The 14,157-nt window shown below is 54.3% G+C and overlaps 4 protein-coding genes across 4 annotated transcripts; 1 reads left to right on the top strand and 3 right to left on the bottom strand.

Moving 5' to 3' along the window:
- Positions 1–268: 268 nt before the first annotated feature.
- On the bottom strand, positions 269–3,505 carry TRIREDRAFT_60349 (exocyst complex component; the record flags this gene model as incomplete). The annotated part of the gene is made up of 2 exons (XM_006964443.1): positions 269–923; positions 993–3,505. The coding sequence occupies 2 exons, from the start codon at positions 3,503–3,505 to the stop codon at positions 269–271; spliced, it is 3,168 nt and encodes a 1,055-aa protein (XP_006964505.1).
- Positions 3,506–4,142: 637 nt separating this feature from the next.
- On the bottom strand, positions 4,143–5,929 carry TRIREDRAFT_77099 (uncharacterized protein). Its single transcript, XM_006964442.1, has 3 exons — positions 5,765–5,929; positions 5,527–5,657; positions 4,143–5,441 (listed from the first exon to the last, which is right to left on the bottom strand). The coding sequence occupies exons 1-3, from the start codon at positions 5,831–5,833 to the stop codon at positions 4,253–4,255; spliced, it is 1,389 nt and encodes a 462-aa protein (XP_006964504.1). The 5' UTR covers positions 5,834–5,929; the 3' UTR covers positions 4,143–4,252.
- Positions 5,930–7,447: 1,518 nt separating this feature from the next.
- Positions 7,448–10,235, bottom strand: TRIREDRAFT_77098 (uncharacterized protein; the record flags this gene model as incomplete). The annotated part of the gene is made up of 5 exons (XM_006964441.1): positions 7,448–8,568; positions 8,692–9,022; positions 9,188–9,262; positions 9,330–10,040; positions 10,140–10,235. 5 exons carry the CDS (start codon positions 10,233–10,235, stop codon positions 7,448–7,450), a joined length of 2,334 nt encoding a protein of 777 aa, XP_006964503.1.
- A 1,042-nt stretch (positions 10,236–11,277) lies between these two features.
- Positions 11,278–13,533, top strand: TRIREDRAFT_60564 (uncharacterized protein; the record flags this gene model as incomplete). Its single annotated transcript, XM_006964627.1, has 2 exons — positions 11,278–12,530; positions 13,035–13,533. Coding segments are annotated over 2 exons (1,752 nt in total), but the record flags the coding sequence as incomplete, so codon positions are not given.
- Positions 13,534–14,157: the final 624 nt, after the last annotated feature.

Genomic DNA, 14,157 nt, shown 5'->3' with positions numbered 1-14,157 from the left:
GCTTCAATGAATTTCCGCTAGCAGTTTTCACCAACACACAACGCCTTCTAGGTATATCAAAGGAGCCCTGGAATGAAAATGCAAAGACCCGTCCTTGAACCATTCATCTGCTTTGATCACGACAAGAACAACTGAGATGTGAAATGCACATGGAGTTCCTCGTCTATTGCTGGCAACCAAACATGATCATGGTCCTCAACAATCCCCCCTCTAATCTTCCTCATAAGCATCCGTCAACTCCCAGTACGCCTTCCCAATGCACAAGCCATTATTCCCACTTAAACTCGCTCAACTTTGCAAACTTATTATCCATCTGCCTCCTCGCAGCCGCCGTAATGCCCCTCTCCGGATTCGCCAACTGCTCACTGTAGCAAAGCTCCACCAGAGCCCGGAGCTCATCGTACGAGAAGCTGTTCAGATCAATCGCCAGCGTGCCCATGCCATGCCTGTCCTTGTACTCTCGCGCCTTTTCAACAATCGCCTCAGGGCCCCTCTCAAAGAGCTGGAAGTAGCTCGTTGCCTTGGCCAGGTCGACTCCGTCCTCAATGTTCTTGAGGTTCTGCTGGAGAACGAGGATGTTGAGCTGCATGCGATGACACCCCTTGTCGTTCATCGGAGAGGCCAAGCGGGCATTTTGAACCAGGAAGTTGTTGATGAGAATGCCTAGCCCGGTTCTTATAAAGACGATTTCCTTTTCTCTCAAAAACTCCACAATGGTCTCGTCCAGGAGGACCAGCTCCTGGTTCAGGCTGATGATAAGCGGGTCGGGCTCTCTCACATCCTGCTCCAGAACGTACGGAGCCGAATCTGGTGACAAGGTGTTGCGCAACGAGTAGATGACTCGGCAGCGCACTTCCATGTGCAAGGTGAGCAGCGCCGTGGCAGCCAGCTCTTCAAAGGACGACACAATCGTGTCAAATGTTCTGTCAGGGGAAGGATCACGATTAGCTGGGGGGATGCGAAGCCTGCCAGATTCTCATAGGATAACTTACTGAGCCGTCTCTGCCGTAAGTGGAAGCTGTACTGAATTCTGTCCTGAAGTCTTACTCAAATCGTTCAACGTCCACCGTTGGCTTGACTGGCGTGGGAGGTGCTGCCGTGATGAATCCGTGTCATGCGCTGTTATGTACTTCAAGCTCTGGATCTTCGCAGCCAGCCACCTCATGCTGGTGTATAAGAGGCACAATGCGGAGATTGTGTCTCGGTCCTGGATCACGTCGTTTGCCTCGAGCCGCTGGCTGTTCGTCTTCTGGATTAGGAGCTGCACCTCTCTCCTCATCAATGCGCTGTCCAACTCCTCCGAAGCCCAAAGCTTCTGCGCTACCTCGTTTACCTCGCTAGATTGAACTGAAAAGCGCGCAGACGCCCGCAGATTGGTCGAGTCGGCTGGCTGGTCGTGCCTCTTAGTCACGAGTGATTGGAACCAGCTGAAGCAGCGATCGTAGTAGCGCATCATCTGCGTTACAATAAGAGAGCTCAGAGCCTGGTCCGGAGGAATGGTTCCCAGCATTCGGCAGAATGCCGTGACAACCTGGAAGAAGGCGGTAGCGCCCTTGAATATGGGCCGCTGAGAGCAGTGGTTCCAGTCAGGATCCTGTAAGAAGGAGTCGGCTTCGCCAAAGACGGCATCACACAGTTTACCCAGCGTTTCGTCCAGTTGCGGCTGGAAGACATTGACCAGGAAATTGTCGAGGAATGTGGTAAGGGTGCTCGTGGCGAGATCAGAACCAGGGGGAACAATGGTCTTTAGCCGCTGCAGGAAGATGAGTGTAGGTGGGAGGAGAAGACTCATGTTGAAAACGCTCGGCTCGACAAGTGACTTGTAAGAGCCCTGCGCCTGTCGATTCACACCGTAGCCGGCACTTCGGCGGGAGCCGAGTTCATCAGCCGTCGACCTGTTTCTCTTGTTCTCGGAGCCTTGCTTTCGGGAACCGCTCGTCAAGCCGGGAACCGTAGCTTGAATGATACTCTCCAGCGCATCAAACTCCGCAGTCACCTCCGTGGACTTGGTGTCGGTCTCCGAGAACTTGAACAGGTGCTCTCGCATGCCGTCTTTTCCACCAGCGCCTGCTCCTGGAGTAGGGGAATCGAACTGGTAAACGTCGGCATCCGTCGTTACGTAGTTGTGCAAAAGGGAGCGAATCTCGTTCTGGTAAAGGTGCCATAGCTCCTTGAAGCTGCCGAGCAGGGCAATGTTATTGCCAGAGCCCTCACGGCGTATCAGAGCCTTGATGGACTCGTGGAAGACACGCTGTCCTTCTCCAATAGCCTCAAATTTGCCGTAGAGCGTCCAGAGGAGATCGTAAATGACATCTGCTCGCATCTGAAGCTCTCTGGCACTGTATATCTGCACACCATCCAGTTTGCCCACGGCGGAGCGGAACGAGGTTGGGTGTCGCTGTTCAACCTCGTTAATGGTCTCATTGACGACACCAAACAGCTCCACCGGCAGCCTTTGCTTCAGAGTTTCTACAGCATTTTGCAACCTGCCGAGCTTGTTCAACGCCTCTACTAGCAGGGTCACGTAGTAGAACGTGTCTGCCTCTGGATTCTTCATAGGATCCTCCAGTACCGGCCTCTCAAAGTCCATCGAGTCTAATATCAAGTAGAATGGGGTGACGGGTGGATTTGCGCCGTTGTGGTTGCTCTCGTTGAGCCCGCCTCGGTTCTTGGCCAGACTTGACCACCTTTGCTGGCAGTACGGCGACTTGAGGTAGAGGTGTTCGTGCAGCTCTTCGACCAGGATATCCATCAGAACAGTCTCCTGGTTGGCAAGATAGCTTCGCAGATCGCTAAGGGCACCGATGTTATCTAGCTCAGGCTTCCTCAGTTTCCGCAAGGCCGTCTGCAGCACGTCGACGGCCGTGAGGAACCGCTTCTCGGATATCCGGGCCTCCAGTTGGTCAGGCACAGCCCGAAGGTCGTCCAGTTCGTTCAGCGTCTGCAAGAGCTCGTCGTACTCCTTGGATTCCTCGGAGAGGATCTTCAGCCCTGGATCCGTCGCGCACAGGCTCGTCTTGGCCTGCGCCAGAGACTCTTTGAGGGCGCGGACCCGCTTCTGCGAGACCTGGATGCTGCTCTGAATCTTGTGAAACGTGCCGATGGAGCTGTTGAAGCCCTGGTGGTGCTCATGCACAATGTTCTTCAGCGACTCCTGGAGGTACTTGTGCGTCGTCTGGAACTTGCGATAGTCGTGCGCGCGGCCGACGGAGCTGTTGTCCAGCAGCTGGAGCGCGAGCTGCACGGGCACGCAGTCCTCCCGGCACATGGACGGCCACTCGCTCTTGATGTGGTCCAGCACCTGGGCAATCTGCCGCTCGGCGCTCGTCTCCTGGACGCGTGGCCGCGAGGGCATGTTGCGGAGGCTCTGCGGCGCGGCGGCCTGGGCGTTGTAGCGCTCGCCGCGGTAGTTGCTGTCGCCATACGGATCGTAGTCGTCGGTCGACCTGCCGAAGTTGCCGTATCCGTCGCCGCCGCGCTTCGAGCTGCCGTAGCCGTTGGACATGGTGCCGTCGAGTCGAGTTGTCACCAGAGGGGGTCAGCAGCGAGCATCGTCGTCGGCCGTGGGGGACGGAGGAATTGGCGTGGCCACAGCCCAGAGCTTGGGTTCGTGTAGCTGCTCGGTGTCGAGAACTTGTGTGTCTTGTACTGGGAAGAATATGTACGGAGAAGAGCGGCGGATTGCAAGCTGGTGAGCTGGTGTTGATTCAAGAGTCTGGAAGCTGTTGGCGGGAGGTTGACCCTGAGGTTCGGCTCGGGGTCTGCAGTAGCACGCACAGACCAGCTCGCAGCTACAGGCCTGTCTCTACCTTAAAAGCCCAGGCCGTGAAACCCCGCCAAAGCTTCAAGCTGACTTATTATTTGGACCTCCAGAAAGAGCACGAATATGCGGCCTCGCAAGAGACATGCAGAGGCATTTGAAGTTTGATTATAATTACAATGCTTGCTAGATGGCTGCGTGCTCTTACATGCTCTCGCTGCCGTAACATATGCCGGGAAGAGGCCTGACGCCTCAGCAAAAATCAAACCATCTTCACATGCATCCGCCGAATGGGTGACATCCGGTGCAACAACGTTTTGAGATATGGTAGTATAAACTTCTCCAACGTACAGAAAAAAAGGAAAAAATAACAGAAAAAAAAAAAAAAAACATATCCTATTACTCAGAACAAATGATGACCAGATCAACTGGAGTATAATTACATAGAATTCATTAAAGAGGACAACCCCTTTTGCTTCACCAACCGTCCAGCTAAGCAGCTCCGTTCACAGGTGCCTGGAGCCTCTTGTCCACGGCCATCACGGCCTTGGCGAGGTTTCTCGCGCCATCTGCAATCACCTGTGGTCGCTCCCAGGCCAACAGTCCTTGCTTGCCACGTGCTCGGCCAGTCCAGACGACGTCGTAGTGCTGCTTGCCCCAGCTGGGGCACGCATACGGACTGGTCGACCTTGAGGAAGCGCTCTGCTGAGCCGAACCTGAGGCGTCCTGTCCCGCCCCTTCATCGGCCAAAAACACTGTAATGGATGCTTTGGGCTTTCGCGAGGCTCTAGGTATCACGTCCTCCCCTGAAAGGTAGCTGTCCGCCAGCAATCGGAGTGTGCCCTCCGGGCCCGGAAGCCAAGTTAGCTTGGTTGTCTGGACGAGCTCCAAGGAGGTGTACTCTTTTTCAGGATCCAACGCCCTGAAGACGGCGAGGAAAAACACCAGCAGTCCGGTTGGAGAGTCGCAGAGCGCGAAAGCTAGCGTATTGGGATCGTAGGCACCGGCACCGAACGGCCCTAGCGGGAGAAGATCTGTAGAAGACGTCTTGTTGTGTCTTTCTCGCTCGTTCTTCTGAAGAGCCACAATATCCTCCTTTGTATAGCCGCCAATGGGTGTTTGCAGCGTCTTTGCCAGCGTCAATTTCATCCATTCGACGGGCGACTTCAACGCCTTGGGTGCTTTCAACGGCGGCGAGATCAAATGGACGCCGAGGCAGGAATTCTGATAAGTGGCAGCCAAGTGGTTGATGACCTTCCAGTCGACGCCGCCGTCGGGCGTGATGGACGACCCGCAGTTGGTCGCGAGGTAATGCGCGTACCCAAGTCGCTTCATGAGAGTATCGAACATCTCGGATGTCTTGGGGATGACGGGCGTGCCGTCCGGCAGAGAATCGCTGAAGCCCACGCCGGGAAGCGACGGCATGACGAGGTGAAAGGGCTGGTCGGCGGTCGCATCGCTGGGATTCGTAAAGACATCGGTGATGTGGCGGAAGGATAGGTTGCTAAAGGGGAACGGCGGTATCAAGAGCAGAGGCACGGCGTGTGAATGCCGCGACCGGGCGTGGATGAAGTGTAACTTTGTAGGGCCTTCCGCGGTAGAGATCTGGAAGCTGATCTTGAACTGCGGCACGGACTGGTTGATCTCCCTCTCATGCTCTTTCCAGCGAAAGTGCTCAAGCCTGCGATTGCATTAGTCGATTTGTCATCGAGAACCTAGTAGTGCTAGGTAGTCAAGGTGAGAATAGACAATGAGTGCTCACTTACCAGTAGTCAATGAGCGGCTCGAGGGCTGGCTTGGGATTCCACCACGTCCTCGAGTTCGCGTCGGGAATCTCGCGAGGCAGCCGAGCCAGCTCCAGCTTCTGCCGCGTCAATTCCATGTACTTGGTCGACGCCTTTTCGCATACGACATCTTGATTAGCTGCGCCGCTTCATTATGCTTGCATGACTGTTAAAAACAAAAGAAGGAGGGAAACGAGAGACGAGGTTGCCGAGGACTTACGTGGATCTTGTACTCTCGAATCTCCCCGTCAGCCGCAGCATTTGCTGGCTCGCCGGCGGATTGAGCCATGGCGGGCGAACGGCGCTCGCTGTTTCTGTTGGGTGACGATGGGCCTCGGTGCACGTCGATGGCATCAGTGGAGGCCAGGATTCATCGCAGCGGCAACTCGCGCAGCGACGCAGGCTCTCGGAGGCGGGAAACGGCGCGTGTATGGCGTTTGTGAGAGGGAGAGAAGACGGGAGAATCACGACGGGACGCTCTCCGACTGCTTTATTAAGGGCAGCTTGGCTCAGCTTCGCTGCGTTCATCGTGGCAGTCCTGGCAGAAACGGCGGCTAGCGGCTAGCGTGCCTCTACGGGGCAAGTGTAGCGCTCCCATCCGTCATTTACGGGCACCTCAGCGCTGGATAGTGGATGGATCCCACTGAATCACATCCATCAGCCTCCACCACTGGCCTGGCCTGTGGCTTGTGCTGGGCCTTCGCTTCCACCCGCCGTGGAGAGTCGCGACTCAGCTGCCCGGGCCAAGTCCTCGGTGGCTGTGCGGGCAGAAACCAGCTGGCATGCATTGTGCCTCCGGTGCATTTGACACATGTACGCTGATATCATTTCATCTCGAATCGGTGCTCTCATTTGGTAGGTAGGTAGGGATGTACTCCCAGATGCATGTTACATCTGTACCAGATGCGGAATCAACCGCTTGCCCCGTTGGTAACGTAAGGTACTCGACGTGGACATGTATTAGGTTCCCGTCAACCGCAATAACATACCTACCTTACCTAGGTAGGTACTAATACAGTGAGTGCATCGCGATGGCGGACTCAGTCAGCGTCAGCCAAGACCGCCGTCAATTATTATACCTAGGTACCTACATAATGTTGGCGCCTTCAAACGTTAAAACACAATACATTAGATTGATGCATTGCAGAATCGCCGACGCTGCCTCGGCCTAAATAAAATGTATGTATGCGTGCTCGCGGTTCATCAACACAAGGCAAGGTACCTAAGGTAGGTAGGTATTCATAGCAATCGTTCTCTCCAGCCACGGCAGATACCTACCTGTACATGTATGCTGCCCAATCTCCAGTCCAGCCACACCTGATGCTTGGTGCCCATCCACCGTATACTGTACTACCTTACCTGCCTACCCAAGCAACCAAGGTATAGGTATCCACGGATGCCATTCCAGCTCTTCCCCCTGTCGCGGGCGTCACTGGGGATTTGCTGCCTCCTCTCGAGCCACGTCGGGTTTTCTGATTGGCTAACGAGGGCCGGGCTGAAGGAAGAATGGGTGTGACCAAGGTTGTCAACCCATGTGGTGTCTGTCCTGAGTTGTGCTGCGCTCTTCTTTGTGACTACGTAGTAGTAATTGTCTGTGTGAAGACACGCGCGCACACAGGGATGTGTACCTCCAAGCTGTCGGAGTTTCAGGGGGGTTTGAGACTTAGGCGGGTCGATTGGGCTTTTGCCGATAGCGGTGCGTACTCGTACGGGCAGGACGGGAATTGCCATGATATCCGCCTGCTGGGAAAGATCTCGTAATGCCATATCAGTCGTTTGATCCATATCCCAGCAGGCTATTAGTATTGCACATTGGTGCTTTCGATTGTTCTAGGCTCCATTTTGTCGCTCTTCCATGCGCCGGATCTCTGGAGCGTCATGGCAGTACATACGGATGAAACGATCATGAACCCCCCCTGCTCGGTGCAGAGTTCGATGGTGCCGACGCGCCGCGAAGATTCATCTGGCCGATTCGTGAAACAATATTGCTTCCGACGGCATCCACAGCCCCTCTGGGTGAGGTCAGGGTGGGGCCTGCCGGTGCCGTCTCCTGGACCCGAAAGAGCTTGATGGCTGTTCCGTTCCATATGCCCATGGTGCCTCTTGCAATCTGCATCTCGCTGGCGAAGATGACGCCCCAGAGCAGGGACTCGTACCATCCCAGTGCCAGCGACGACCATTCAAAGGAGTGAATCCGTATGGGAGACGGCTCGAGGCCGAGGAATTCAATCTTTTGAATCCGACGCAGCGTGTCGGGCGCGGCTTCTCGGGCTAATGCCTGTCGTGGGAGAATAGCTGTTGCTTGCTGGATGATGGTCAACATTGTGTGCAGAGGGAGCTCTGGCAACCAACTGTCGATCCAAGACCCTGTTGGTTCAAAACTGCCACCAAACGCCGAATTGCTGGTTGAGTATGCGCCAAGGCTTGTTGAGCTATTCTGTCGGGAAAAGGACTGGACATTGGCCGGCATCTTGCCGCGCGCCTTTTCTGACATCCCTCGCAGCTGCACAGGCACTGCGTCTTCGACGTTGGTTACCGATGACGCCTGCGACGGGTTTTCGCTAGCGGTCGACGCGGCCGGCGTTGCCTGAGGCTCTCCATCGCTGTCGTCATCTTCGTCGTCTCCCACAGCGAATGCGCTGTCCGCTGGGGCTTCGTCCAACGAATGGCTTCGGGACAGAGCACTCGTTGGACTCCGTACGCTATCGGCTGAGCTCCGTCGAGATCCGTCATCAAACAGCCCGGAGTGGTTTCCCGTCTCTTTTCTTCTCCTGTTGATCTTTTCAATCTCCTCTTGGCCGCTTTCCAGAGTAAACGATCGAAGTGCCTCGATCCGCTTCTTGTTTCTCAGAATGGCCAATATCAGCTCTGGATTCTGGCGGTATTTGTTTTCAAGAATTGCGTTGAGTGACTCCAACAGAGACTGTAGAAGGACGTGGTTCGTCTCATTGGCAAGTAGGAAGGACGGGGATGCCATTAATGAAAACAAATGCATGAGCTGAGAGCTGGTTGAGGCACTCAAGCCTTCCACATGCGGAGCTATGTTGTTGATGATTGCTAGAAGCGCGGGATAGACTGGCGCAAAATTTCCCTGGCTCGTAGTAATCAAGGTATAGATTGAGTGCAGAAGAAAGTCGGCATAGGTACCCCTGAATCCGTTGATCCTGATGCTCGGGGGAAGGCTTTCCTGGCCTTCAAAAGCCTTGTTCAGGTGAGAGCCAAAGCTCGCTTCGACACTCAGTGTTTGTAGGAGAAATGCGCACATGCGCACAACGCCCTGCTTCGACGCCTCGTTTCTGTATTCCAGAGCATAGAATAGAGAGAGCACAACAGAGTCATGCGCCCTGTCGGTGTCGATGATAAAGGATCGAAACCGTTTATTGCATTGAATCAGCTCCCAGAAAAGCATCAAGACCTCCGGCGCAAGATTCGAGGAGGATTGGGCGCCGGGAATGTATGAAGTCTTCTCTTGAAGCGGCTGGTTGAGAATGCGGGTCATCCCATCAACGATGAATTGGAAGTCTTGCGGGCGATGGATCCGACCAAGGAAATGACGAAAATAGTTCTTGTGCGAGGTTGAACTTGCATCTTCGGGTATGGGGTATATGAGCATCGCTAACAGAAAGTGTATAGAGTAAGTGACAAGGACCTGCTTGGTGTCTCTAAACACCAAAGTGTTGTATGGCACCCGCCAGCTGGCTGGATTGTATTTCAATGTCTGCGGGACAGCAGTTAGTTGGAAAAAGATCTTGATGGAGAGGAAGGGATCTCTCGAGGGTACTCACAGTGTTGAGAAGAGAGCATAATACCGAGAGCACGACCTGCTTGTCAGACGACGTGCACAGGTAAGTCAGAGTCCGCACCCCACGCTGCGGCAGCACTCCAGCAGTCATGTACATGCTTTGACCAGCAAGGGTCATGAGCAGCCGAAGGATTTCGCATCTGTTGCTTTCGAACTCCTTTGTCGTTGCCACGGCGGTATTGCATCCCACCCCGCTCTGCCATATGGCATACGTGACCTTGGAATGGCCATCCGGTTGCCGAGGGAGAGTGAAGCCAGAGAAGAATAGAAGATCAATCAAGATGTCAATCAGCTCTTCCGCCAGAGGCTTCAAGGTCTCTTGGATCTCCGCCGCGGGTTGTGACTGTTCCTTGCCCTCCTGTGCTTCATCGAACAACACTTCATCCTTAGTCGGGATTCGGCCCTTTCCCTCTCGTGGAGTCCATAAAAACCGTTCTTCCCAAGGCCCTAGGCTCTCTTTCTCGTAGAGATAGGGCAGTATACGGGTCAGGACTCTGATGCAGTTGAGGATATCGCGTTCTGGAGCTTGCTCGGGATCTGGAAAGGACGGATGATGACGTAAACTGAGGATTCGCGCTATCAAGGCTTGGATCAACGTCTCGATGTTCTCTAGGGCATTATCGCGAGTTCGGCGGATGTCGTTGGGCGAGAAGAGGCTGAACACGTCCTCGGACGACTCAGGGAGTTCCCAGAACTAAGCATCCATCAGCATCAGCATCGGTGCCAGCATCAAGCATCACCATCCGCAGCCTTGCAGCATATTGTGGGATTCGGGATCAAGAGCACCACGCACCGAGGTCCAGTAAGGATCGTGCGCCGCAATGTTGCGCTCCTCTGACAGCCTGAAAATGCCCTGCTTGAAGCCGATTTTGGAGTCGCTGGCACCCATTTCTGCAGCACAAGGCCTCGCGCCCTGCTGACTGTTTGAGATGACGTACCAAAGCCGACTGGAGCTTCTGGAGATCCACGATGAAGCTTCGCAGGGGAGTTCGTCATCAGCTGCCCATGAACTGCAGGGCGGATCACGTGTGGCGCAGGCGATCCCTGTCCCGCGGTATTGCCGGCTCTAATGCAGCCGTCCGTATCTAATCGATAAGAAAAGTTTCGATGATGAAAGTCGAGTTGCCCTTCATTGTGCTTCATTCGCGTAGCATGTGAGTTCATTCCATTGCAACTCCAGTGGTGCTCGATATACGCCCGAGTTACTGCAAGGATGCTCTTCACTTCGGAACCGAACAAATAGGCCGCGCTCCTGCTGCCTCTTGTAAGAGCACGCTGTCACAACATCTGAGATGCTTCAACCATTTCTCCTTGCCAGACCGCTGGCTCGTCCGGCTGCTCTGTGGACCATTCGCCGGCAGCCTCTCATCAGCATTGGCGCAAGAAACTTCGCAGCAACCCAGGGGCCCGATGAGAAATTATCGAAGAAGGAGCGCATAAAGCGTCGGCGTGAATTGAAAGCACAAGCAAAAGCGAAAGCAAAAGGATCGTACCTTCACAAGCCGAAGAGCGAAAAGAAGTCAAAGGATACGCCGCCCGGTCATGCGGAATCTGGAGAAACTGGAATAGCAGGGAAACTTGCCCCGGGTCACAGAAATGAAGAAGCGCAAAAGCTTGCCGGAGAATCTCATGCTGCCGGGGCGCCGCCATCTGGGGGAGTATGGACGTCACTGAAATCTCGCCTCCAATCGCCGGCTCTGAATAGGAGAACAAAGAATGCCGAGGAATTTGAAACTGAAGAGGAGGAGGTGGATGTAGTGAAGCGTGACGCTGAGAGGCCAACCGCACCAGCGCGCTCAACTGCTGAGAAGACATCTCCGGACGGACGACCCGAAAAGGGAAAACGATTCAAGGTCAAACGAGGGCTGAATGTTAAGACCATAAGACCTCAGCATCTCCAGCTATGTCCGGTTGAGGAAGACTCCCTAGTGCCGGTTCCGCAGCTCTGTCATAACCTGGATCGTGTGCTGTTCAACCCGGGCGTTTATCAGATGCAGGATGGCAGGTCCCACGTGTACAACTTCGACCCCTACCTTGCTTCCATCATGCCCGTCAAGGAATTTGACTTTGACGCTCTCAGGAGATATGTTACATCGTCCAAGGATGTCAAGCTGCGACAGCTCAGCGCCTCATATGGAATGAAGTACTGCGGCTCAACATCCAGCATGACTTCAATCCTTTCCCATTTCCATTACCTGCTCTCCGCTTGGAGAAGACCTAACTTTGCGTTCTTGTCGCGGTCAATAGAGCCCGAGTCATACAACTTCACAGCATTGAGTCGTGGCCCCGCTGCTGCTTTTGCACACTTCAAAGATGGCACCTACGCGTTTGATTCCGACAAAGAATACGATACGGAGAATATCCTGAGTTTATTGGGAAAATCGATGGAAAAGCTCTTGACCCTACCCAGAGACGACTTCGAAAAGTATCGGCGATCAAAATCCCACCAGTTGTCGGATGAAGAGAGGAATGCGCAGGACTCCTTTCACTACACGACTTTGGGAGACTTTATGATGCGGTCTCAGTTGGACGCGTACGATCCTCGCCTACCCGGCTCCGGCATGTTTGACCTGAAGACGAGAGCGGTAGTCGCCGTCAGGATGGACGTCAAGGGATATGAGAAGGGGGCTGGCTATGAGATCCGGAAGAGATTTGGCCAGTGGGAATCCTTCGAGCGAGAGTACTACGACATGATCCGAACCGTGTTTTTGAAATACTCTCTGCAGGTGCGGATGGGCCGCATGGATGGCATCTTCGTCGCATACCATAACACGCAGCGAATATTTGGCTTCCAGTACATCAGCTTGGATGAGATAGATGTCGCGCTTCACGGGACATCCGATCGACGTCTGGGTGATCAAGAGTTCAAGGCAAGCATCGCACTGTTGAATGACCTCATGGATAGGGCTACTAAAAGGTACCCGGGGCGGACACTGCGACTGCACGTCGAGACACGGCCCACCAAGGTGCCTCTGACCTACTTTTTCGTGGAGCCGGTGACGGAGGAAGAGATGACGAACACTCAGGAAGCTGGCAAATCCTCTGTGGAAGAACTGGAGCGTGAGCTTCTTAACCTCAGCGAGACTGAAAACGCAGAAGACGCCGAGGTCGCTGAGGACGCCGACCGGACTGCGCAGGTCGAACCGGAGCAGTTCGACGAGGAAGCAGAGCAGCTCCCTGACGAGTCATCCCTCAAGGACTCGCCCAACGAAGCCGCCTGGGATGCCATGATGTCGAAGGTTGAAGAGACAGTGGAAGACGAGTCCTTGGGTATTGGCTCTGTCCGAGAGGCTGTCCAGGAGGCTCTCGAGCAGAGCGGTCTTCTGAACAACAAAACGGAATTGGAAATTGAGCAGTCTCTGGATGCTATGGTGGCATCGCTCACAGCACACTCTTCAAAGATTAAGGAATTGAGAGACAGATCAGACGAGCCCGGCCAGATTACAGAGCGAGCTACGAAGCGTAACGCGGAGGATGACCTCAGTGAAGAGGAAGAGTCGACGGCAGATGATGTGCGAACCTCAGAGCATGGCGCTACCGGAGACGAGTCGGAGACGGAGAATACTTCTTTGGCAGACTTGATCATAAGGGCCACAGAGGGAATCGACAACAGGGCTCGCAACCTAAAGACGTTCCAACGCATGTTTGCTGATCTGGCTGTAGAGTCCAAGCAGCCCGACAACACCAGGTCCAGCGAAAGGAGAGGACAGACACCATCTGCAGACGAAGAGTCGAACGAAGATGAGCTAGCCGACGAGGAAGAAGACGACGGCGATGCCGATGAACCAGAGCAAAAGGATCGCGAGCTATTGGGCATGTACGTCACGATTCGCAACCAGGTGAATGGCGAGTACGTCGAGCGACCAACGGGCATCAACAAGGAGGACGACTTTGACTGGTCGGTCGAATACAGCATTACCGAGTTGCCCGATAAGAGGGCGCGGAAAATCTACTCCAAGATCAAGCAGCGGCGGAGAAAGGTCCTTACGCCGCAGTCTTCAGAAGGATGGGATTGGTACAAGATGTTCCAGGGGAAGCTGCCGGCGCTGGCGAAGAAGGGAGAGCGTTTCAGGGAACTTCGCACACAACAGGAAGCAGGCGGGCCGGTGCATGTTGCGTGGGAGCGATCGGCTCTTCCTCCGGATGCCTCTAAGCCTGCTAGCGGAGGTGGCGAGGAAGACAAATGATGATTGTACAATTACTGTTTCGGTGGCAGTGGGCAGGGAATTGCTCTTGTGTATGATAGGGATGTTCAGACTTTGCATTCGGAAAACAAGGAGATACATTGTTATATTACTCGGAGAAGCATGGTGGAATCAACGGGTTGAGAGGAGCTGGGCAATGTTTGTATGTACTTAGGTGGTAGTATTATACGAGAATGAGGCTTGAGGAGTTGTGTACGAGTTACCAAGACAGGCAAGTCATAATTACGAACAGAAATGCAAAGCCCATGCGCCAAGTTTTGACCATCTCCCTTGGGGGGAAAGTCGAGTGCTACAAACCGCAATCAAGCCCAGCCCTTTCACATGGCAGAGAACGAGTCAATCCATATGCTTGCTCGGCCGGTTCCCCTCACGCATTCCACTCGGGAGGTACTAATGTGCGGCTTGCTCAGTTGGGTGACCGAGGCTGTCAAGGAGGAGAGAAAGGTCCATGTTGGCAAATAACTCAATTCTGCAGGCAAGGGGGCTGGGCTTGGCTGGAGCATGAGCTGTCGGTGGTGGTATTCCTGCGTCCTTGGCTCGTGATGCGGCGTGTAACCGAGAGGTGAGCGTCAATTGACGGTGCATAGGGACTAGTGAAAGAGACTG

The sequence above is a fragment of the Trichoderma reesei genome (genome assembly GCF_000167675.1).
Source record: "Trichoderma reesei QM6a unplaced genomic scaffold TRIREscaffold_7, whole genome shotgun sequence".
Taxonomy (NCBI): domain Eukaryota; kingdom Fungi; phylum Ascomycota; class Sordariomycetes; order Hypocreales; family Hypocreaceae; genus Trichoderma; species Trichoderma reesei.
This window is presented reverse-complemented; position numbering and strand designations above follow the sequence as displayed.